The following is a 26,939-nucleotide window of genomic DNA, read 5'->3' as shown; positions in this document are numbered from 1 at the left end:
CGAGCAGATTTTGAGAGCCAGATCGCAGTACTCTCTGGGGGACATATGGGAAGAGACGGTCCCTAAGGTAGGCAGGTCCTAGGCTATGTCCCATCAAAGGCCGTCAGAGGGATTTCCCTACCCAGGCCACCATGACTTAGGCACAGAACCTCTGTCTTTGCTGGATTCAATTTCAGTCGACTCTGCCTGAGCCATTTCACTACAGTTTGCAATGCCAGGTCCAGATCTTCCAGGGCACAGCTGGACTGGCCTCCCAACAACAGTTAGAGCTGGATGTCATCCACATACTGGTGACAACCCAGCCTGTATCTCCGGACAATCCGGCCCATCTCCGGACAAGGGGGCACATGTAAATGTTAAACAACATCAGGGAGAGAACTGCCCCCTGAGGAACACCACATACAAGAGGGTGCCTCTGGGACGATTGCTCCCCTATAGCTACCCTTTGTCAGACTCCTGAATCTCCACATTGGCGAGGTGGCAGGACAGGAGCTGGTGGTCAACTGTGTCAAATGCAGCCAACAGATCAAACAACGGCAGCACTGCTGAGCCGCCCCAATCCAGATGTCTCAAGAGATCATCTATGAGAGCGACCAGCACTGTCTCCGTCCATGGCCTGGCCGGAGGTCGCACTGAAATGGGTCTAAGACAGAAGCATCATCCAAAAATCCCTGTAACTGTACTGCCACTGCCCTCTTAGTAACTTTACCCAAACAGGGCAAGTTCGACACCGGCTGGTAATATGGCCGGGTCCAGAAATGGTTTTTTGAGGAGAGGGCGTACCACTACCTCCTCAAGGGTCATGGGAAAGGTTCCTGCAATCAAAGACCTGTTGATAATCACTTACAGTGGGGCTTTCAATTCCAACCAGCAAGCACATATCAACCAGGACGGACATGGGTCCAGATCACAGATAGTGGGGTGTACAGTACAAATGGCTTCAAATTGAGACAGACAGATTCATAGACGACAGGTCCATCCCTGACCAGCCACAGATTTCTTCAAATTGGTCCATCAATGACCAGCCACAGAGACTAAAGGGAATCTCTCCGCATTCACAGGCTGCTGTCTTTAAAATATCTATGCTAGCAGGCAACATTAGAGAAAACTGGGTCTCCATGCCATTTGCTGGCCTTCCAAGACAACTGATTGGCTGCTGTCCTGACAGTTAGAGCAGTTCCTCAGTGGAACAGGCTTCCTCGGGAGGTGATGAGCTCTTCTTCTTTGGAGGTTTTTTTTGGAGGCAAGATGACCATCTGACAGCAATGCTGATTCTGTGAACTGGGATTCCGGCAGAGTTTTATAAGAAATTTGAGGAAGTATTACCACTGCTTTATAAACAACTGTTGGAGTGTATAAGTGAAAAAGGAGAAGTACCAGATACATGGCGAGAGGTGACTATCTCGCTAATTCCTAAAGAAGGAACTGATTTATGAGAGGTGAAAAATTATCGACCTATTTCTTTGTTGAACATGGACTACTCAATTTTTGCAACAATTTTAGCCCAACTGTTAGCCAAATTGCTACGGATCTCCTCTTTTGAATGGGGGAATTAGCAGAGGGGAACCTGGCAGAGCATAGGAGCAGATCTTTTACCTATGATATGGAGGTGCAGCTTTCATAAAGGAGACTCCAGACTAAATATATATTAAAATAAAAATGTTTACTATAGAAAAATATATATAAAAACACAATCACACATAAACAATCAAACATTCATACACAACAGAACTAAGGAAAAATAGAGATGAAACATATAGGGACATTTAGGAAAATTGCAGAGGGGTGGGGTTTGATACAACCTGATCCATGGATCCTTGAAGCAGAAGACATGATGGTGGAGAGTGGCCCAAACAGAGTTTGGGGGGTGCAAGTTGTCAGACCCCAAGACATGCCATCCTCCCTTTAGATAAGCAGCAAGCAACAGGTTACATCAAAGGCAGCATAGCTAGCACAAGCATAGCATTGTATAATTGGATACATATGACAGGAGGAACAAAATGGAATGGCTCTTGACACAAGTCTGTGGTATGGTGAGACAAGACACACTGAACTGCCATGTGCTTGGCCTTATATTACCTGATTTGTTCCCTGAGGGGATGAGGTCATATGACAAGGAGGCCAGCTGATCTGTGACACTGCAGTGATGTCAGAACATGTGACTGCTGATGCCACCAAGAGGGCCGGACAGTGGGAGGTTCCAGAGCTTAATGGGGTTAGTGGGACTGGAGTGGTTTAAACAAAGAAAAACTACCTTAAACAAAGAAAAGGAATCGGTCAATTTAGAGTCACATTGTTAACCTTCTGTAACACCATAGCTACCACAATGGGGCTCTCCTGCAGGATGGGCTTAATTCCCAGCAGCAGTTACTTCCTTGGGCTAATTCTTTGTTTCCAGTGATCTTCTTAACACTGACAGGAACAATTCTTTTTTATGTGAGGGCGTCGTAGCAAGTCCTTTTGTTCAGCTGTGGGCCACTCCTTTTGCATCTGGCTTGACCCACCCAGCATATGTGCTGCTGCTGTTATAACTTCATGGCTGTACAAGAACAAAATGGATTCAGGGCCTCCTTCATCATGGCTCCTGCTGAAAACTATTCTTATAGGCTGTCTTCCTTGGACAGAAGTGCAGTTCTATTCTGTGTACCTTGGGAGCTCCTTGGGGAAGCCTGATCTGAAATCCTTCTATGCAGGAGGAATGCATAGTTACAACACTGGCAAGAACAAGCAGGGAGGCCTCTTAGTCAAGCTGTAAAGTTTGCTGCTTGGTTCCACAGAGTAAAATGTCTATATTGAAGCTGGCACAGTTGCTAAATGCTTAGAACCACACATGACCTATAGACACTATGCAAGTGGGTATTTGTTATTGACGTCCATAAATGCAGTTTGCCTGTGTTTACATAATAAAAGCTCATAACAATAAGAGTCCTGTATCTCTGATACTAGGCCAGAGTTAACTTAGTCCATAAATTGTGACAAAAAGGGGGTTCACGGAGTCTGGAACAGGGCTAAAGTAAATACAGTCCATTTAAAGATGGAGGAGGGAGCTCATGCTCACACAACATAGGAAAAAAGTCTTATAAGCAGTGATACATTAAGACCAATCTGGTTTTTTACGGAGAAGACAGATGAGAAACAATGTAAAATCAATATGGAATGTTTTGGAATATTACCAACAACATCCAGATAAACAGATGGCGATAATTTTTTTAGATGCGGAAAAGGCGTTTGATAATGTGAATTGGGAATTTATGCTATGTCAACTGGGAGTAATAAAGTGTGGAGAAACCTTTATTAGACAAATTTGAATGATATTTACAAACAAAAGGCTAGATTTACTGTGAATGGCGACTTATCTGATCCTATCAGGAATGAGAAAGGTACAAGACAAGACTGTCTTCTATTTCCTTTACTATTAATTTTAGTATTAGAACTACTAAATATTCAGATCAGAAAAGAAACAATAATCAAAGGATTAAAAATTAGACATGAAAGTTACAAATTACTGGCTTTTACAGATAATTTAGCACTGGTGCTAGAGGATCCGTTATTATCTGTGACAACTGTGAAAGAAAAATTTGAAAAGTTTGGAGAAGTGGCTGGTTTGAAGATAAACTACCAAAACCCAAAGTTCATAACTAAGAATATGACAGAAGGACCTATAAAAGAATTTGAAGGAAAATCAGGATTTAAATGACAGATAAAAGTAAGATATTTGGGCATTCAAATCTCTGCAAAATGTAGAACACTAAAAACAGAAAATTATGATAAACTGTTGAAAGAAATAAAAGGCGATTTAGAGAAATGGAAAGACAAATTCCTTTATTAGGAAGAATAGCAACAATCAAGATGAATATTCTACAAAGAATACTTGTTTTATTCCAATTAAACTTTCTAAGATCTTCTTTCAAGAGCTGAACAGACTGGTGGCTAAATTTATTTGGCAAAATAAGAAGCCCAGAATAAAACTGAAAGTGTTACAAGATTATAAATAAAGAGAAGGTTTGGCCCTCCCAGATTGGCAAATATATTATAGGGCATCAGCTTTGGTTTGGCTACAAGACTGGAATTTGTTACGAAATAAAAGACTGCTGTTACTAGAAGGTTCAGACCTGAATTTGGATGGAATGCATTCCTTTGGTATGCTAAACCAGAAAGATATAAAAATTTTAAAAAATCATGTAATAAGAAGTTCTTTATTTAATGTCTGGAGATGGCTAAACTTCCAAATATATAAAGATGCCCAAATGGTTTTCTCCCATAGAAGCATTTACCCCACCAAACTTATTGGATTTTCAAAAAATATGGAGATACGAGTCCCTCCTTTCAGACACAGATGACCTGATGATGAATTAAGCCGACAAGATATATTATTAGATTGGTGGACGAAGCTTCAATAAAATCTGGATATGCAAAGGATAAAGTGATAGGTTTTACCAAAAAACAATCTCCTTTCAATAAGATAATGATAATAAGATAATAACAACGATGTACAACTTTCTCTTAAGCCTAAAGATGCAAGATGAGAATTTAAAAGACTGTATGGTTAAATGGGCTCAAAACGTGGGACATAATATAGATTTGGAAGTCTGGGAGAAAGTTTAGAAACATAATATAAAAATGACTAAATCAATGGACTTAAAAGAGAATATTTACAAAATGTTTTATAAATGGTACTTAACTCCAGACAAACTAGCAATTTTATCAGAATATGTCAAATAAGTGTTGGAAATGTAAGACTGCAACAGGAACTTTTTATCATATCTGGTGGTAGTGTGATAGAGCAAAATCTCATTGGAAGATGCTACATGGACAATTACAAAAGATTTTGAAGATACACATTAGATTCACACCAGAACTCTTCTTATTAAATATGCTCCCAGAGGATTATTACAGACAGATTAAAGTGTTTTTGATACAAGCGGTGACTACAGCCAGAATGACCTTTACTAAATATTGGAAATCATATGAAAAGATGAGCTGTTAGCTAAACTACTAGACCTTGTAGAAATAGACACCTTATCAAGAAGGTTGAAAGACGTTAATTTATATGAAACAAAGAAAACATGGAAACCATTATATAGCTGGTTACAGTATACTACATAAATTCCTAAAATAAGATAAAAATGTGATGTGCATATAAAATATATTCTTGTCTTAGTAGGAGTTTAAGAGATGTTAATGATTAATGAATTACAAGATGAAAATGCAGAAAAAACTTTATAAGATGGTTGACGATAACTGTAGAGATATGAAAGGAATAATGTATAAACAGAAATACTGTAATAATATTGAATAATTTCCCTTACCTTTCCCCCCTTTCCCTTTACCCCCAATCATATTTTACCTGAAAAAGACAGGTTGCTTACCTGTAACTGTAGATCTTCGAGTGGTCATCTGTGCATTCACACTCATGGGATAGAGCGCCTGCGCCGATCCCCAAATCGGTATCTGAAAAGCCCGGGATTTTTCCACACTTGGCGCCAATGGGCATGGGCAGGCGTCCCAGTATGCATGCTCACCGGCGCCAGTGCAGGGATCCTGCCAGTTCCTTCCTGACCACTGGAAGCCCCTACTGGAAGGAGACCATCAGCAGTGGGGAAGGAGGGCGGGTAGTGTGAATGCACAGATAACCACTCAAAGCTCTAAAGTTACAGGTAAGCAACCTGTCTATCGTCTTCGCGGTCTCTGTGCTTCACACTCATGGGAGATTAGCAAGCAAGACATACCTGGAGGTGGGAAGACGGTCAACCGGAAGAAACAGCTTGCAACACCGCAGTTCCCAACCGAGTCCTCTGCTGAGCATGCACGTCCAGCGCGTAGTGCTTCATGAAGGCATACGGAGAAAACCAGGTGGCAGCCTTGCAGACATCAGTAAGGGACATGCCTTTCAGGAATGCCACTGAAATAGCCATCGCTCTTGTGGAGTGTCCACGAATATGCCCAGGTAACGGCTTCTTTGCCAACAAATAACAGAGTTTAATAGTCTCAGTGAGCCATTTTGAGAGCCTCTGAAACGAAACCTGGAACCTAACTTGGGGGCAGCATATGAAACAAAAAGCTGCTTGTCCTTACGAAAACTCTTTGAACGGTTCAAATAAAACAGCAAAGCACGCTTTACGTCCAAAGCATGCAACCTACGTTCCTCATCCGAGGAAGGGGTAGGGTAAAAAGTGGGCAACCAAACTTCTATGTTGAGGCGGAACTGGGAGACGAAGAAAAGTAATGTCAGGAGCTAAGGAAACTCCAGCCTCCCGAAAAACAAGATAGGGATAATCACAACGCATCGCCGTGAGCTTCCCTACACGACGTGCTGACGTGATAGCAACCAAAAATGCAGTTTTCCATGATAGAAGCTGCAAAGAGCATGTGGTCATCGGCTCAAAGGGGCGACAAGCTAGTTTGTCCAGCACTAAAATTAAGTCCCACAACTGTGGGGGCGAGCTTGATGGTGGATGCAGCCTAAACAAACCCCTCAAAAACTTCTTGGAATGAGGGTGCGCAAAACCAGAATATCCCTCCATTGGATCATGAAAAGCAGATATTGCTGCCAAATACACCTTAATGGAGGAGAAAACAAGGCCAGCATCCTCTAGGGATAACAAAAAATCAAAAATTACTGACAACCCCACCCTGCTAGGTAAGACTGAAGGGTCAACAAAGAACTGAGTGAATTTCCGCCACTTCCTGTCATAGGAAGCGCGGGTGGAGGGTTTTCTACTGTTCATGAGGACTTGCTGGATTCTGTCAGAGAACCCCAAGGGTTGATAAGCCATGCTGTCAGCTTCAGGTGGGGCACGTTGTGATGGAGTACGTGACCGCCCAGAGCTGACAGAAGGTCCAGTTCTGCCAGAAACTGGTAGAAGACCCTCCTTGACAGTTGGAGCAGGATCGAGAACCAGTTCTGGCGAGGCCACAAGGGAGTCACCAGGATGCAGCGTGGTCTCTCTCTTGCTATCTTGTTGACCACCTTCGTCAACAACGGCAGAGGCAGAAACATGTAGAGGAACCAACCCTCCCAAGGAAGCAGGAGACTGTCACCAAGTGACGCTGGATCCGCTCCCCCTCTGGAACAGAACAGAGGACATTTCTTGTTCTCAGTCGTGGCAAAGACATCCAGCTGCGAGTACCCCCAAACCTGGAATACAGTCTTGAGAAAATGCCACTGCAGTTCCCACTTGTGTGGGGAAGCCCCACCCCTGCTGAGGGAGTCTGCTTGCATTTTGAGGACCCCTGGAAGATGTGCAGCCTTCACAAAGATTCGTATTGTAGACACTCCAACCAGAGATCCATCGCCAATGCGCAGAGCTGGCGAGAAACTGTCCCTCCCTACCTGTTGATGTAGCACAGGGCAGTGGTACTGTCCGTGAGTAATGCCACGATCTTCCCTGCCACCAAGGGGCGGAAAGAGCGCAGGGCAAAATGAACCGCCAGCAGTTCTAGGTAATTGATGTGGCATTGAGTCAGTTTTGGCGGCCAAGAGACAGACCTTCCATGTGGGCCCCCAAACCCCACAAAGAAGCATCTGTTGTGATAGTCACAGTGGGAGTCGGGAGATGAAAGGGAGCTCCCTGAAAGATGTTGTTCTCTGACTCCCACCACTGCAGCGTCTGAAGAGTCACAGATGGGATGACGAACCTCTTTCAAGGTGAGTCTCTGAGTGGACAAAACTGGCGAAGAAACCACAACTGTAGGCCTCTCATCCTCAGTTTCACAAAAAGTAGCACCCTTGTCGTCGCCGCCATCAGCCCCAGCATCCGCTGCAGCTGCTGCGCCCCACTTTTGCCTCTATAGAAGTCGTACCAGACAGATAATGTCCCTCGCTCTCTATGGAGGCAGGTATGCGCGATGCAGGTTCATATCCAGCAAAGCCCCTATGAACTGCACTGTCCTTGACGGAGTAAGGTGAGATTTCTCCAAATTGACCTGCAACCCCAAGGTGTCGAGAAGACGTAGAGTGATGGCAATGTGAGCTGACAAACTTTCCCTTGACTTCGCAACAAGGAGCCAGTCGTCGATGTATGGAAAGACAACAACTCCCTGGAGACGGAGATGGGCAGCCACAACGCTCATCATCTTCGTAAACACCCGAGGTGCAGTGGACAGGCCGAACGGAAGAGCTTTGAACTGGAAGTGTTGAGAACCCACTGCAAACCGAAGGAAACGCCTGAACGCCAAATGGATGCTGACGTGGAAGTAGGCATCCTTGAGGTCCAGGGTTGCCATCCAGTCCCCTTGATTGATGAGGGGCAGGATTGTTTGCAGAGTGGACATTCTGAACTTCTGGTACAAAATAAATTTGTTCAGATTCCGAAGATCCATGATTGGTCTTAAGCCCCCGTCCCGCTTGGGGACCAGAAAATAACGAGAGTAAAAACCTCCCATCCTGGCCTCCATCGGAACTCTCTCTATGGCTTGTTTCTGTAGGAGGTTGTTCACCTCCGCCAGCAGAGGTGGGGAAGGGAGAGTGGTGATTACCACGGATTGTTTCGGAATCTGAACAAACTCTATTTTGTAGCCCTCTTCTATGATGGACAGTGCCCACCTGTCTGTAGAGATCAACTCCCAGGCAGGTAGGAAAGGGCGGAGGCGGATAGATGTAGAACCAGTGGGGACGATGCGTGTCACGAGAAAGTCAAAGGCCCTGCTTTTGAGGGCGAGTGCCCTTGGATTTGCCAGTGGCCTGGGAGCCATAATGGTTCTTGTTGTTGCCTGAATATGAGGGCCTACTATCAGGTTGGGCCAAGCGAGGTCTCCATTGCTGCTCAGGTGAAAACTTTTGATACGTCTTCTTGGCCCAGGGTTTGTGCCACTGCTTTGCCTTGGGAGCTCTGGAGGTGGCCTGAACACCAAGTTCCTCGAGGTCTTTAGGCTCTTGTCTATCTCCTGTGGTGGTGCTAAAAAGGTCGTCTCTGTCATGGGTGCTGGGGGCCCTGCAGAAGAAGCCGAGCCTGCAGAAGAAACTGTGCCCCTGCCACCTGCACCATTGCCCCTGCCTCCTGCTGGAGAAGATCCAAGCCCCCCTGCCTCGCCCTCTTGGGTGGCTCGTGTGCGTGACCGCCTTCGTCAGGACCTCAGGGATCGGAGGAGGGCGGCACGCTCACGAGCAAGATGCTCCCTGAGCCCTGAGTTTTGAAAGGATTCTGGCCCTTCTAGGAGCGAGGGTGCTTGAGTCTCAGCAGGATCCTGGCTGCCCTCTGAGTCAGCAATTAGCCCAAATGGGCAACAGACAGCAGAGGGCTATATAGCTGTGGGCTTTGAGAGAAGGCTTTGTGAAAGCAACTAGTCACTTACCTGACGTTCTAGCATCCACTTTGGCTTCTGGACCCCCTGACTCTGGCATTGACTTCTGGACCCCCTGACTTCGGCTTCTGAACCTCTGACCTACGATACCTGGACTGCGATTCGGTTTTGGCGCTTTGGACCCTCCTTGCTACCCAGCTACAGACCTTGGACTGCCCCTGGACTTCACCTGGCCTGGCCCCAGCCCGTGACAGTCTCCCTCAAAGGGCAAGTCCTCAACAAAGGCCCTAGTGTCCTGCTGAAGGGCTGTTGATCTTAGCCATGAGTTTCGACGGAGGCACACAGCGGACGTGATGGTCTTTGCAGGTACATCCACCATGTGCTTTGCTGCAGTCAACTGTTGCTTGGCCACAGCAAAGCCTTCTTTCTGCAGCTTCCTGGCAGCAGCCTTTTTGTCTTCACTCAGGGAAGAGAGGAGAGGGGTGAGTTGTTCCCATACAGAGTATTGGTATCTAGCCATGCAAGCAGCATAGTTAGATACCTTTACTCCTAGGGCCCCTGCAAAGTAGACCTTTCTTCCCATGTTGTCCAGCTTCTTCCCTTCCTTGTCAGGTGGGGATGAGTGGACCTTACACACCTTGGAGGAGGAAGGGACAACCACTGAGTTCGGCTTCAGGTGGGCGAAAAGGAACTCGGCACCCGCCTCCTGGATGCTATACATGTGGTCCAGCCTTCTAGATGACACCGGCGTAGAAGATGGTTTCTTCCAGGGCTCCTTGACTGCCTGCAGAATCACTTTGGTGACCGGCAAAGCGATTGCTGTGGATGTATCCCTTTGCATAATGTCAAAGACATTATCACCCACGACGGGTTGTGGTTGCATCACAGGCAGGGAGAGAGAGGATGCCATCCTCTTCACCAGCTCACCATATGACTTCAGATCTTCCGATGGCGAGATAGGAAGATCCTTGGCCGTATGGGACACTGGCGAAGGTTCCAAGGCTCTTTCCTGGTTGTCGGTACCGCTCTCAGAGTCCGACGAGGAAGACTACCTCTGTATGGAGTGCTCGGAGAGGATCGGTGTTGATTCAAACGGATAAAAGGAAGTACTTCTTCACCCAAAGGGTGATTAACATGTGGAATTCACTGCCACAGGAGGTGGTGGCAGCCACAAGTATAGCCACCTTCAAGAAGGGTTTAGATAAATATATGGAGCACAGGTCCATCAGTGGCTATTAGCCACAGTGTATGTGTGTATATAAAATTTTTTGCCACTGTGTGACACAGAGTGTTGGACTTGATGGGCCGTTGGCCTGATCCAACATGGCTTCTCTTATGTTCTTATTCCTGAATGGGTGAACGGATTGATGCCGATGGACGCCGATGAGTTTCAGCTGTTAGCGCGGTATGCCTCTCCAGAAGGATTGATGCGGATGCCAAAGGCCTTCTGGAATGGTGCAAAAGCCTCGATATGTAAGACGCCTCCGTTTGTTGATCCCACTCCGCAAACTCCTTCGGTGGAAACCATTGATATGGTGGAAAAGGGTACGGATAGGTGGGTGGCCACTGACGCTGCTCCCATGGTGGTATCGGTGGGAAATGGCATGGTGCCATGGAAGCCTCCAGATCTCGTCTACCTCTAGGTTCCATTGTCTGCCTCTAGGTGCCTCTACTTCAGAGATCGAACCACTCCCACTTCGTCGCTTCGACCCGGAAGAAGAGGATCGCTGAGTGAGATCGATCTCATGTTCGGACATCGAGAGACGGGATTGATGAGCGCTGCCTCTCAATGCAGATGGGCTGCGGCACGGGGACGCCAGGATCTTCCTCGGCGGAGCAGAAGTCATTGGTGCCGAAACGTCGCAAGAAGGTGATGGAGTGCGGGACGTCTTCCACTTCTCTTTGGACTTTGCCTTCTTCGGTACGGATGCTCGGGTCCCCGAGTCATCTCGACGCTTCTTGGCGGGCGTATCCACTGATCCTTCGTGGGATCATTTTGTGGAGGAGCCTCGCTCAATTGGCATTTTGGTCAAGACCAGTGCTACATCGGCCGATGTGACTGTCAGGGCCGCAGTGTCTGCCCGATGCCGATCTTTGAAGTCAAAGTGCCGACTCAGTTAAAGCAGCCGAAAGCTGCGCCGCCCGGTTTTTCCTCGTTTGCTTGAAGAAGCAGAGGCAATGCGAACAGGACTCCACGCGGTGCGCTTCACCCAAGCAGAGAAGACACAGGGAATGGCCGTCTGGGGGGGGCAATCTTCTTCCCACAAGAGCGGCAGCGTTTGAAAAAACCCCAATGTCTTTCCATAGATGCCAAACACAAAAAAACCCACTCGGAGTCCTCCGAGGGGAAAAAATTGGGGGGAAAAAACGAGGGGGGGGATCCCCGAGGGGCAAGTCGAACAACCACAAACTTTTTTTTTTAACTAACTAACTAACTATCTAATAACTAACTATCTATCTACACTAAGAAAAACAACAAACGGGCTATATACAATGATAAAGGCAAAAAACCAACTATCTCACTGACTGGGGACACGAAAGGTAGATCCTCTCCGCGCAGCGGTCAGAAAGGAACTGGTGGGATCCCCGCGCTGGCGCCGGTGAGCATGCGTACTGGGACACCTGCGCATGCCCATTGGCGCCGAGCGCGGAAAAATCCCGGGCTTTTCAGATACCGATTTGGGGATCGGCGCAGGTGCTCTATCCCATGAGTATGAAGCACAGAGACCACGAAGAAGATCCTAATATAAACTGATTCTGTGAACTTAGGAAGATTATGAGAGGGAGTGCAGGAAGGGTTGTATCTGTGCTAAGATTTGGTGGGGGTTTTTTTTCTTGGTCATCTTCTGGGCATGAAGCAGGGGTAATCCATAACCACTATGCTGAGCTCCTTTGAAAGCAATAAAGGATACCAGCTAGTTATATTTTGAATTCATTAATGAGAATTATAAATGATAGTACAGGGGTGTTAAACTCATTTGCTATGAGGGCCGGATCTTGACCTTGTCGAGCTGAGCCATGTGCATCATAAAATGTAATGCCAAGTCAGGGTGCACACACACTCAGTCTAATCCACCTCACTAGTAATAGTAAATACAACTGGAACCGGTGTGAAGATAAACAATATAAGATAACCACCAGAAGCAATGAAACTTTCATGCAAAGCGCGTAAATATGTGTATTTAGTGAGATTAAACAAAAACAGAACTAAGCAACACCGACCATTCTTGAAATTTTTCCCACAAAGTCTCTCAACACTCACAAAGAAAAGGACTCCTCAGCAGCAAATTAGAGCATGCGTGGATCCATTTTGTAAAGCTTAGAGCTGTGGCTCCTTGTAACATTGAGAGAAAGAGGCTGAGGAAGAACTAACTATTGAAACCATGAGGAGTCCTTTTAAAAGTGGTTTCTTATTCTCTCCACACCATCACGAGTGGAACACTAAGAAATTAAAGACTTCACCCACGTCTTCACTAAGTCCTATTTGAAGAGGCTATCATTCTCTGTGACTGTTGAGAGACTTTGTGGGAAAAATTTCAAGAATGTTCAGTGTTCCTTAGTTCTGTTTTTGTTTAATCTCACTAAATACACATATTTACACGCCTTGCATGAAAATCTCATTGCTTCCGGTGGTTACCTCATATTGTTAATCCACCTCACCGGCTTTCTGAGCCTCAATCAACTGAAGGAAGAGAGGCTTGGCTCACAGTAGCTCTGCTGTGCAATTGAGAGAGCCTGACAAGAGCCCTCCAGGGGCCTGATTTGGCCCCCAGGTCACATGTTTGACACCCCTTTGACAGTATCTATTTTAAAATTAATTTATTTTTAAAGCTAGATTTAAACATGGTTGCAGGAAAAAATCAGGGAGATATTTGCAACTTGTGATTATGAGATGATCCAAACCCACAGGAGTTTGAGTATGCGATCCTGAGCTCCTGGGGGAACACAAGATGCGAGAGAGAGATGCCTTTCTCTGTAAAACAGAGGAAAATACAAAACGATAAAACTTATCTCTGAGTTTTTCTGTTAGGGACCTTCCCATAAAGTATTGAGACAGGACAATAAGCGCTAAAAAGAGATCACTTTCTCCAAAATACAGAGGCAATGAGTATACATAAAATGCAACCCACAGTTATCCCAATTTTATCCCAATTGCTCCTTAAAATTCTTCTCATCACATTTTCCAGAACATGTTGGTTGACAGTTATGCATTGTTTCAAGATTATACACATGTACAATGAGTTCAACTCTTACATTACTTAATCACAATTCTGTCTCAAATTAATTAGTTCTAACTAGCCAAAATATAAATAAAAGTAGTCCCTAACCCTCAAACATGCCTAAAAAAAAAAGCAGGCTTGTCTAACAGCCAAGTAGGCTTCAGAAAAAGTTCTGCATCCCAGTTCTAGATGGAGCTAATGTCTGGGTCCATTATGAGAAATTTGAAGACTAGGGTCATATTTTCATAAAACCAAGCAGAGACCCTCAGACATTGATTTAAGTAAACTGTATAATTGCAGTTTAAATCAGACTTAAACTTTACAATCACTGTATCTGGGTGCAGACCCTTCTATAGGTTTTCAGATACAATCCCATCTTAGGAAACTTTTAACTACTGCAAAACTGCACTCTGTATTTTACTTTCTAAAAGTCCCTCACATACCAGAGTAGAGCATAATAGAAGACACACTGGACAAGAACAATGGTTCATGTAATCAGGAATCCTGCTTCCCACAGCTGCCAACCAAACATCCCCAGAATGCCTACAACCAGGACTTGGAAGCCAAAGCCTCCCTCCATTCTGCTGTCCCTAGCATTAGGGCCGTAGCCAGGATTTCATGTTTAGTGGGGCCCATAGCAGAATTTGTTATTTGGGGAGGCCAGGGGGCCATCCAGTTTGGCGGCCCTAGTCTCTCAGCATTGTAAGCTACCTTGAGTTCCACAAGCTAACCCTCCCTTTGCCTGGACAGTTACAGCAGCTCTGCTCCCCCCACCACTTTCTTATGTGCCCCTCTCATGGCAGAGAGACCAGCAGCAATGCTACTACTTGTTCAGAGTGGAGGTGAGCAAAGGGGACAGATTGGGGGCCCTCCAATGGAGGGGCCATACAGTTAGAAGGGGGGTTGAAAGGATAGGCCTTTACCCCCTCGGCCCACTGTAGCTACAGGTCTGCCTAGCACTGGTATTCACAGTTACCACTTCTGAACATGGTTGGCTACATTTAGTCGCCATCATTCACAGCATGGGAAGAAGTACCATTTATGAATATGTTGAATCTCCTTTTTAAATCCAACTGAACTAACAGGCATCAGCACATCCCCTGGCAGTGAATTCCTCAAGTCAATTAAAGAAAGTGGATAACTAACACATCAACCGATTTGCGAGGTTGACATAAATCAGAACACACTGGGGCAACTCTACATCTCACGCAGCAAATAGCTGCATTACATGCCTATTTCTTGGACTGCATGTATCTTTCATCCTCTATGACATGTTCCTGAAAACACTGGCTCATTCATGGACACATGCTTAAAGATGCTGGTATGTCACTGAACTTGATACGAGAAATCAATATTTAGACCCAGTGATAATGCTTTCTGCATAAACAGTACAGCTGCTTTTAGAGACTGCCTCACCCCATGTGTTCCCTCTTTACCCTTTCCACACATTAAAAAAGGATAATAAAGACACCAAGAACAGTTATTGCCAACAGCTTTCTGTCTCTGGAACTGCCCCGTTAGAAGGCATTTTCTGCAAGAAGCACTAAGCAATATAGTTAAGCAGAGGTTCACTGTATAGATGTGGAAACGGCTGACACTGGGATTTTTCTTAACTTTTAATTTACTACCTCAAAATGCTTGTTTTTTAAAGTCTCAGAAATCCCTCCTGCTCTTTAGGTAAAGCGCAAATTAGAAACATGAAAAATATGGAATTGTAACTTAATTTGCACTAGTCTAGTTTACATTAGTATCTTTCAGGCAGACAATCCATGCACATTCAACAGAGGCAATAAAAGGGAAACTGGTTGCAAGATAATAACCAGTGGGGAAGGGACATAGGTCAGTGGTAGAACATCTGCTTGGCATGCAGAAGGTCCCAGGTTCAATCCCCAGTATCTCCAGTTAAAAGGACAAGGCAGTAGGTGATGTGAAAGACCTCTGCCAGAAACCCTGGAGAGCTGCTGCCAGTCTGAGTAGAAAATACTGACTTTGATGGACCAAGGGTCTGATTCAGTATATTACGTGTTAATATGTATTCTAGTTTGTTTCAGATAAAGTTGTCCCAAATTTGTAGTTAAACCCTTCCCCATACAGAACTAATGTTGAATTTGCAAATACTTTTAATGCAGAAGAGTTTAAAGAATTTGATCCCCAACCTATAGTCTGAAATGCTTCAGTATAGTAACAGATGCATCAAATGATCACATGGTCCAGTTCTTTAAAAGTTCTTAATCTTGTTAAGATAGCACACAAGTGTTCATGACAACCATATATAACATGTACTGGAAATTTACTTCACTCACTTTCTCTGACAGCAACATGTCCTGTTAACCACTTTCCCTGCCAACATGCTTCAAATGCTGGTCTTGACCTGCCCCGTGTTTCTCTCCTGCTACATTTCCCCAGATAATAACTTCTCTGGCTTCCAGAACAACCTCTGCTTTGATGACATCAAAATTTCCTCCTCCACCTAATCCTACATCTTCAATTGCCTCTCTAAAGTTTCAATCCAGATGATATGCCAACACCTTCAACTCAATATGTATACAACCAGAACCTCTAATTTTATTCTTCCCTTCTCTGCTAACTCTTGCCATTAACATCACTTCTCAGCTCCATACTCAATTCTACAGCCTCATTTATATTTATAACACCAGAACAAACACCCATCCTTTTCTGCACATTTTACTACCGAGCACATTTTAACTGTGAAAAACATCTTCCACGTGATCTTCCATTATTGCCCCTTGTCATATCCATTTACAAATCAGCTACTGGCCTACTCACCTGGCTTGTTGCTTAGAACACATGAAAATTCACCTTGCTTTTTCTAGTACTGGCTCAGAACAGATAACAAGCTTGGAAGCCCAAACAGTTAATCCCCAAATTTGTAGTTAATTTCCAGACTTCCCCATCATTGTTATTTGTGAGGCTACAGAATCCGACACATTCCTGGAACTCCCAGACAACACACTAAAGCAGCAGATGCTGTCTTGGGCATCAGCTTGCCACTGCCCTTAGGGATGAAATACAAAGCTTTTAATACCAAAAGTACAAGCTTTTTAAGGGCAGTTCACTTGCAGTATGGGCAGTATGAAATAATACAAGCATTTTAAGGGCAGTAGGGCAGTATGAAACAATGATTCCTGGATTACATTTTGTGCCACAGAATATTAACTATAGTAATTATAATTTATAATATCAATGGGAGTGTTGGTAGTCATAGCCTTTTTGCTTTGTAACTATAATTTCAAATCATTGTTATTTGGATCATTCATATGTTATGCTCATTAATGTGTGTCTTCTCTCCTGCTACTCCCAGTAACAGATTGCGTTGGTGTTGCCAACAACATGACTGCATCCCATAGATGCCAACAACACTGGTGCAGGAAGTAACTGCTGTCACTCTGTATGGTTAGCTTCCTTCAAACGTTACCATGAGTGTCAAGGAACTGACCACCTGCAGTACTATAAACAAACACAAATTTATCTACCCAAATTGAAATCATTACTTCATGAAGGCTTACCAAATCATGCTAACCAACTATGTTCATAGCTTGGAACTATATATTTAGAAACCTGACCCAAACTACTAAGAGAAATTATTCCAGTGACTGAAATTTTTCAGATAACTGTAGCACTGAGTTGTTTAAAAACAAAAGCAAAGAAACTACAAATGTTTTCTGCTTTTCCCATGGCATAAAAAGACATTCTTCAGATTTAAAAATAAATATATAATTTCAAGGGATTGACCCTCAATGACCTCTATTCTTAAAATAAACAAATGAGCCATTACAGAACAGAAACTGTGAGTTAAGCTGAGAAAGTTAGAGAATGCAGGAGAAAAAACAGAACTCTCATCCTTCTGTTGTTCTCTCGGACAGGGTTAACATTTTAGACTTTTATCCAAGAATAGATATTCTCCAGTGCAATGTTGGCAACTTTAGTGGAATTTTCAGGAGATCCATAACATCAGCAAGCATACATTGACTAACTCATGTAGAGCGCGCCAGGAAAATATTTGTCCTCTTTTACTCAAGCCGTTTGCATATACAACATATGTACTTTGGGATGAGGAGAAGAAGAAACAGAATTGTGGAAGCAGTTTTCATGCTATAACTTACATGATAAGGAACAGAAAGCGCAGGGGTCCTGAGCCTGAATCCTGATTGTGTAGAAGACCTATAGGGCAGGGGTGTCAAACTCATTTCTTATGATGACCAGATCTGACATAAATGAGACCTTGTCAGGCCAGGCCATGTTGGGCTGGCCCATGTGTGTACCTATTTAAGGTTAGGTAACAGAGATGTAAACTTTATAAAGGACACACACACAATTAAAGATATTTTAAAAACTTAAAACATGCTTAAAACATTAGCACTCGGTCTTAAAGGTGCTTTCTTTGTATTTCTCCCATGGGATCCAGGGAAATGGGCAAAGGAAGCTTTGGCTCTTTCCTTCCTTCCCCGGGGAACCAGGATGGGGAGGAGCCTCAGCCAATAGATGGAAGAGAGGCTTGGCTCAGTAGCTCTGCTGTGGGATTGAAAGAGCCCAGCAAAGCAAGCTCTGCCTCCCCACCCCTTCCTCCCCAAGAGAGGAGCCTTAGCCAATGGAGAAAACAGAGGCTTTGCTCTGTAGCTCCTATGCAATTGATGGAGCCTGGCAAAGCAAGCTGTTATGCAGAAGGAACCAAGAGAGAGGGAGAAAGAAACAGATGACAGCCAATTGCTTGGGGGCCTGGTAGAAGCCCTTCGGGGGCCTGATTTGGCCCCCGAATGATACCCCTGCTGTAGGGTCTATGGACACACTCCAAGGAACATAGGTAGGTGAAGAGTTTATAGTGAAGAGTTCATCTTGCTGCCTTTTTCATACCTCCTCCACACTTGCATTCATTGCATGTGCTCTGAATATCTATAACATTTATATACTGCCCTTTCTCCAAGGAACTGAGAAAAAGAGAGACTGACCAAAGGTCACGCAGCAAGCTTCATAACTGAGTGCTGATTTTGAACCCTGGGTCTTACGTCAACACCCTAATCACTGTACCACACTGGCTTTCTATCTAACAAAGGCTTTAATAACAAAGTGATCCAAATAATCTAGGTTGTACATTTGAGCATTTGTCTCATAGAGGCAGACCTGCACTTTTAAAAAATGATTAGATCAGTGGTTTTCACAATGCCAGATCTGGATCTGAGTAATGCTGGCCCCTAAGAACATCCGCAGCAGCCACCAGTCTGGGAGGAAGGATAGGAAAGTGAGATGTAGCTGTTCCTCCTAAGCACCATCAATGGTTTACAAGAAGCAATAGCCACTCCTTTATCTATTTACTTTATTTATACCCTATCCTTAATGAGGGCCCAAAACAACTCACATTGTTCTTCTCATCTCTATCTTAACCTCACAACCATCCTGCATGGTAGGTTAGGCTGAGAGTATACTACTAGCCCATGGTCACCCAGCAAGCTTCCATGCCAACGAACCTCTTTAGCTGGCTGAGCCATTCTGTTGGAGGCATGCATGTTGCAGCAGCCTACTTTTTAGGCCTTCAGCTCTCTATTGAAAGCAGCCACCAGCAGCTGCACTGTGAGGCAGAGCTATGCCAGAGTGGGGATCCAGATCCTAGTCCAACTATTCAATAGAACACAATGGTTTTCATAATTTGTATCTAGGCCACAGCTGTATCTGGAAGTGGGAATTACAGGACTGAAGGCCCCCAAAACATGGAACTGGCCCCAGCTTGGAAGCAGGCAAGGATTTGAGGAAGAGAAGAAGGGAGAAAGGATGGACTCATTCCTCTGTCTTGTACCTTTTAACAACCCAGAATACGTCTCCATTTCACTCCATTCAGTCCACAAAGAGTAACTGCTTGCTTGTTTTTTAAACAAAGATAAAAAGTTTTTAAAGAAAATATTTTCATTTTTTAAAAAATCTTAGCAATTTTTTTAATCAGTATCAGACTATCTGTTTTGTTTTGGAGAACGCCTGCCAGTATTCCCTCTTCCCTGACAGTAGAGCAATGCGGGGAGGGGAATGAGGGGGGGGAACAATGTTGAGTAATGGTGATGTCATTTCTGGCTGAAGATCATAGATACTTGTAGCAGTAGAATAACGAGGCCGCACACTTACTGATTGAAAACGAGGTATTTTATTATTTGGCACCAATAGAAAGGTTCATTTGAGCAGCAAAGCTCCCAAAAATAATGAACCCCCGCTCACTTCTCAAACCATCTTTTTTAAGCAAAGCAGGCCTGCGGGCTGGCCCTCATAGTTATCAGATTCACTTCCCCCCTCCCCTTTCTCCCTGGTAGTTTTCCAGTGTGTCTACTTATCTATTCAGCAAGGAGTTTCCTTATAGAAATGTGTCTGCCATCAATACACATCTGTGACTCACACTCATTTGGGCTGTCTGGTTTCTTATCACATTGCAAATTCAACATTACATCAGACGCCCTTTTTGCTTTTTAAAGACAAGAGCATATTTTCATTTATTATTATTATAGAGTTATTCATTAATTATTCAGGGGTCTCCCCTTCATACTGGGTAAATTCCTAGACCAGACACTTCTAGGTCTTCATCTGAAAGCAATTTCTCCACAATATGCAATGCTTCTCCACTCCAACAACCACCCTTTAATTCAGTGTATTTCAAGATCTCTCCCATTCAGTATAATCAGAAGTCACAGTGGTTATAAGAGCAGAAGCCCAATAAATTACTGCGGGCAATCACAGGTTGCCAAGATACTCCTAGCAGAGAAGAAAAATAAGTTGTGAATATGTAGCCCAAATACATCAGGAAGAAAATCTGTTTAGCATGCAGACTCAATAACTGATGCTGTGCAAGTCCTTTTAAAAATGACAGCTAGATGTTAAAACCAAATACTGAGGCACTCAATATTTATTGTGTATCCATATTTTGTTTGACAATGGGCAAACATAATGGAAGCCACAGTTTCTCTGTAAAGGCCACAGAATCCAAAACAGACAATACATTAATAAGTTTCAGTCACCCACATCTCCCCCCCACACAGATGTAATGACAGAACAGATGTGACCTTCATCTGGTTCATTATGCCTTTAAACAAGACTGGTTGAAAATCTAGGCAATTCTTTTGAAATCTCAGTGGGAGACATGCTTTAAGGAGGGATTTTATGAGAGTGAATACTGGGTTTTAGGTTATTCCTACAAAGACAATTGCATAACCAGGGCTTTTTTTGAGCAGGAATGCACAGGAATGCAGTTCCGGCTAGCTTGGTGCCAGGGGGTATGGCCTAATATGCAAATGAGTTCCTGCTGGGCTTTTTCTACAAAGAAAGCCGTGTGCATAACTATTGCTAACACCTAGAGCACCATAAACAACAAACATCACTGTTTTACCTCAAGCATCAATCACACCACCAAACATAGTAGAAAGACCCATGTTGTCACTCAAGGTTTAGACCTGACATCTCTCTTATTATCAGAATATTGAGATCCAAAAGTTCACCCTGCCTTCAACTACATAATTGATCAATGTGGCTGAAGCTGGAAGTGTTTGAATTTACATACAGAAATCTGGGGATGAATGTCCACAAACATACACACATATATACTTATTAGTTTTAAAGGTAACATCTACCATTTTGTCCTAATTCCTGCCTTGTTCAGGCCTCTTCTCCACCGAAGCATCACAAAACTTACATGGCTCAGTCATATCCTATAGTCAAAGTACACTGGAACACAGAGTTGTTACTCAATTAAACCAAGAAACAATACCTTCTTCTTGCTGCAGTAAATCTGCCATTTCTTCTCTGGAGGGAGTGCAAACATCGCCTCTCTGTTCTTATCTGTGAGATCCAATTCATCCTGTAGATGATAAAAAAAATCCCATGCATAATCAATGGTTGTAAGAAACTTCCAGACCCTAGTCTTTGCAAAGTACTCAGCTATCTCCAACCCTAACGGCTTATTCTCATGTATATATGAATTACCTCATTCACAGTGAACTCAGTACCTCTTATAAAAACATGACTGAAAACAAAAATGAAAGACTGGGCAGACTGTTAAATCTTCCAGTGTTTCACAAAACCATCTTCTCAAACCACTATTTCCTCCCAATTCCTTCCAGACACATTTCAGACAAATATATAAACTAAAGATTCCATTGTTTTTGGTCACATAGCATTTATTAAGTTCTACTGTGTTGATGTATATTGACTGCCGTGCTGGATACTGCGGTCTTGCTACAGAAAATTTGCTGTTTCCTGAATTCCTATTATTTCATTCTACAGAAGTCCATTTTTGTAGAAGGGAGATACAGCAAGGGGAAGCAATATTAAAGTGACATTTGTGAAGTATACTGAATTGTTAAATAGTGGACAATAAAGCAGGGACAATACCTCCGTAAGACAGCTCCACAATGGCTCATTTGAAAAACTTTCTGAGTTGAGAAACTTGTGAAAACAGTGAGCTAAAATTGCATACTGAGCCTGGTAGCGGCTGCTGACAGATTTAAAGGCCCACTGAGATTTCATCCGCAGAAAGGTACAAAAGAAACACAAACAGTAACAAGGTTAGGTCATTGCCAGCAGCCCAAGGTGGAGGGGGGATTTACACACACACACACAGAGAGAGAGAGAGAGCGCTGTAAGTGAAGAGGGCAAACCATGTGGGAATATTTAGAATGAGCTTCGAAACAAGAAGGCAGCCAAGCAAGGCAAGGAGTTTTATTCTTGCAATATACAATTAGAAAACTTGAGCCAGGATCACATTCTTTGGGGCAGGAGCAGCAGAATTGCATATAAGGCATTATGAACAGAATGCTGCAGAAGGCCAAGTGTGTGGAAAGGAGTTGGACTGGTGAAGATGTGGATATCGACCCTGCATGCTTTCTTATAAACTATGAGCTGGGACTGCCTCAGCAAAATTCTTCACAAAGGCATCATTGCTCTATGGAAATAACTAGCCAACTTATTGTTTACTTGGCAAAGAGAGACAAGAAACAACTAACTGGATTTTATTCTGTATGCAATAAAAACATAGGAGAAATTGGCAGCATGCTACACAAACAAGAGTTTTATTGGGAAGCTTAATTCAGCTGCTGAGAGCAAGTCAAGAGTTTTCATAAAGGTCCAGCCCACTGTTAGATGGGGAGGAAGAGAATTCTAATGACAGAATACCTAGCCAATAAGACATCAGTTAAAACCTTAAGGATTGACCAGCTGTTCTTAATGGCAGAGCACAACTTGATGACTATTGTTGTAATCCAGTCTCCACATAGTATAATGGAGCACTCAGTGGACATCCCCACCCCCCGCTTTCTGATACCCCTGAAGTGGAGGGAGGGCCTCCAAACCAGAAGTCATTTTGCCATAGAGACAAATATCTGGTTAGCAGCCCTAGCTGCCTGGCTAATACATTCAAATCTTGGGAACTTTGGTGGAGTTGGGCCTAGGAGGGGAAGTGTCACAGACAATGCGATGTTATTCCTAGGTAGGGTTGCCAAGTCCAATTCAAGAAATATCTGGGGGCTTTGGGGGCGGAGCCAGGAGACTTTGGGGGTGGAGCCAGGAGACATTGGGGTGGAGCCAGGAACAAGGGTGTGACAAGCATAATTGAACTCCAAGGGAGTTCTGGCCATCACATTTAAAGGGACAGCACACCTTTTAAAATGATGATCTGTAACATTAGCCAATCCCAGAGGTTTGAAGGATGCTGTTGGAATGACTGTGTTAGTGGAATCAATGAAGTTCAGAGAAGCGCAGAATATCCCTGAGAGGATGTTACTGAGATCTTTCCATGCCTTGTTGACATCAGCAACAGAGTCCTGAAACTAGACCCAGAGTTCAGCTCCAGCAGGAGTTGTAGGTATGGTTTCCCCCAACTGTGTGTTCGGCAGAAGCCCTGAGTGAAGGAGAGATGCAACTCGCACACTGAATACTTAGAGATGAGCTGGCCCAAAGCTTTAGGAATAGCCTGTAGTGAGAAACGCCCTCCCGCTGCAAGTCTGAGTCCCAGCGCGTCTGGAACTGAAAAGTGGCGGCCAGGTCACCGGAAGGGAGGGGACTAAGCAATAATTCCTCTCTCAAGGAATCGCGGAGGGGCTCAGCCGCTGTCGCCGCAAGCGCCGGCACCAGGAGCAAAAGCCCCAGCAGTGCCTTGCAAACCCCCCCCCCCCAGGACCGGGTGGAAGAGGAGGAGGAGGGGGGGGCAGCCCCACAACAGGCCCAAGCGCGACGCCCCCTCGGGCATTGCACCCCACACACACTGCTGCAATGCCATCTCTGCCTCCCCCCCCCAGCCGCTCCGTGCAAACAAACAAAAAAAAAACACGCCTTCCTTCCTCCTGCATTTGCAAAGCCCCGCCATTGCAAAGGCGCGACCCGCTGAAGAGGGCGCTTCTTCCTCCCCGCCTCTTTTTTTGCAATGCTCTTTTTTTTCTTTCTTGCTGTACCCACCTATTTCCTCAGGCCCCGGGGAGGGCGGGAAAAGGGGGTTGCAAAGCTCGGCCCTGTTGCGAGGAGGAGGCGGCGCGTTTGGCTGCCTCTGCTTTGGGTGGGGGACGGGTTGCGCCAGGAGGCTGTCTCCTCCCACCCCCAGGTCAAGGTGAGGCGCTGGCAGCGTCGGCCAACTTTCCCTCCCACCCCCACCCCGGGCCTGGAGCCGGGAAAAGAGGCAGAGGCGGCGGCGACAGAAGTGCCGCCTGAATGCCTCCACCCTCCCCTTCTCTAATTTTACCTCAGAGGGGAGGGGAGCGGAGCCGGCGACCCGCTGCGCTGCTGCCGCCTCTTCTCGCCTTCACCTTAGCTGCTGCTTCTACAAGACGGGCTCAGCAGCCTCCGAAGGACCCGGACTCACCGTTCAGCACGCTCCTTGGTGCTGTTCCCCCCTCCCCCCGCTTCTGTTTTTTTGGAGAGCGAGGGAAGAGGCTGTGAATCAGGGGGGCCCCCACCAGGGCGGGAGGTTTGGAAAGCCTATTCCTAGGTGCTCACACTCACGCACCACAACACTCTAGGCCACGGGTGTTAAACTCATTTGCTATGAAGGCCTAATCTGACATAAATGAGATCTTGTTGGGGCAGGCCATGTCAGGCTGGGCCATGTGTGGACCTATTTAAGATTAGGTAGCAGAGATATAAATTTTATAAAGCACACAGACAAACATAATTAAAGACTTAAAAAAACCCCTTAAACATTAGCACTCATTGGTCTTAAAGGTGCTTTCTTTGTATTTCTCACATGGGGTCAAGGGAACTGGACAAAGGAAGCTCTGGCTCTTTCCTTCCTTCCCCAGGGAACCAGGAGGGGGAGGAGCCTTGAACAATAGAAGAAAGAGAGGCTTGGCTGAGTAGTTTCGCTGTGTGATTGAGAGAACTGACAACAGAGGAAGTCGTGAAGTGAAACAGAATGGGAAAAAGCAAAGCTCATGGCAATATTTACTGACAAATGTTTAAAGCCTTATGCGGCCTGGGACCAACATACCTGCTGGACCATCTCCTTCCATATATGCCCAGGAGGTCTTTACGTTTGGCCTCCCAACATCTGTTGGCCGTCCTTGGCCCAAGAGATGCCCGCCTCACCTCAACTAGGGCCAGGGCTTTTTCAGTCCTGGCCCTGACCTGGTGGAATCAGCTCCCTATTGAGATTCGGGCCATAACTGGCTTATTAGATAGATAGGCTTTTTAAATGGTCCCCAGATAAAACCAAGGAATCTCACTAAAAGCATTATCATACACACATGTAATGGAAGCATAATTAACATAGCAGCTTTCACGGAACAGCCCAAACCCAAAACAGAGCAGCCACAAGGAATGACAAAAAATTTATCTGACTAGAGTAAGAACAGGAAGAGTGAGGACACTATATTGCAGGCCTCTACAAAGCCAGGACACCAGAGAGACTTGATAATTGCATTGAATCTGCAGTTTCTCTCCTGCCTTATTCCTTCATTTTTGATGTCCTGTTCCACCAAACTCTTAATTTGTTGCAGTTGAAACCAATTATATTTATACTGTAGTTCTTCAACCAATTTTAATTCTATTTTTCCTCCATTTATTTTTTATAATTGTTTAAATGTTAACCGCATCTCATCTTCCGTATCTAATGATAGCTTTATTACTTCCGTTGGCACAATCCATAATGGCTTTCTCTCATCTTCATATTTTTTATATTTTGACCAAGTATTAAACAAGTTTCTTCTTATATAGTGATGTGAAAAAAACCATCCATCTTGTTTTTTTTCACAATACATATAAGCATGCCAACCAAAAACATTTCCATGACCTTCTAGAACCAATAATTTCTTATTTAATAACATTATCCATTCTTTGATCCACACCAAACATACTGCATCATGATACAATTTTAAATTCGGCAATTGGAAACCTCCTCTTTCTTTTGCATCAGTTACAATTTTCATTTTAATTCTTGGTTTTTTCCTGGCCCATACAAATTTTGAAATCTTCCTTTCCCATTTACTAAATTGTTTATTGTCCTTCACAATTGGAATTGTTTGAAATAAGAACATCATTCTTGGTAGAACATTCATCTTAATTGCAGCAATTCTGCCCAGCATAGACAAGTTCAATTTATTCCATTTAATTAAATCTTCATCAATTTTACTCCAAAGCTTCTCATAAATATTTTTATACAAGTCTGTATTTTTCATGGTAATTTCCACGCCTAGATACTTTACTTTCATCGCAACTTCACATTCTGTTACACTTTGTAATTCTTCCTGATAGCTCTTTGTCATATTTTTACACAAAATTTTTGATTTTTCTTTATTTACATAAAAACCAGCCAATTCTCCATATCCTTGTATCTCACGAAGCAGCAATGGTGTTACATGTATGGGATTTTCGTTGATAAACATTACATCGTCAGCAAATGCTCTGTATTTGTACGAAAAACCTTTTAATTTCAGTCCCTCTATTTCCTTATCTTCTTGTATTTGCATAAGCAAAATCTCTAAAGTCATTATAAATATCAATGGAGATAGAGGGCAACCTTGTCTTATTCCTTTACTAACTACCATTTTTTCTGTCAAATCTGCATTTATACAAAGTTTTGCTTGTTGTTCAGTATATATTGCCTTAACCATTCTTATAAAGTCTTCTCCTAATCCCAATTTCTCCATCACTGCAAACATAAAGTCCTAATTCACATTATCAAAAGCCTTCACTGCATCTGCAAAGAATAATGCCACTTCTTTTTCAGGATGTTTCTCATAATATTCAACAATATCTATAACAGTTCTAATATTATCTCTGATTTGTCTCCTGGGAAGAAATCCTGCTTGCTCCTCTTTAATAAAGTTATTCAAATGCTGTTTGAGTCATTCTGCTAGTATCCTAGCATATATTTTATAGGCATTATAAGTAATGAATAGTTTTTAAAATTTGTAGTGTCTCTATCTTCTTTCGATATCAATGAAATCACTGCTTCCTTCCATGTATTTGGTACTTTCCCATCAATCCTTATAGTATTCATCAACT

General features: G+C 44.0%; 1 protein-coding gene across 1 annotated transcript in view; it reads right to left on the bottom strand.

The window, feature by feature from the left end:
• Positions 1-26,939, bottom strand: part of DAAM2 (dishevelled associated activator of morphogenesis 2) — a 349,542-nt gene that overhangs the window by 147,070 nt on the left and 175,533 nt on the right. Inside the window, exon 3 of the mRNA XM_060245049.1 lies at positions 21,220-21,309. Coding sequence (XP_060101032.1) covers positions 21,220-21,309 — 90 coding nt within the window. The remainder of the gene's footprint in view (positions 1-21,219; positions 21,310-26,939) is intronic.

Source organism: Heteronotia binoei, chromosome 1, assembly GCF_032191835.1.
Source record: "Heteronotia binoei isolate CCM8104 ecotype False Entrance Well chromosome 1, APGP_CSIRO_Hbin_v1, whole genome shotgun sequence".
Classification (NCBI taxonomy): Eukaryota; Metazoa; Chordata; class Lepidosauria; order Squamata; family Gekkonidae; genus Heteronotia; species Heteronotia binoei.
Note: the sequence above shows the minus strand (reverse complement) of the source record. Positions and strands in the feature narration are given on the sequence as shown.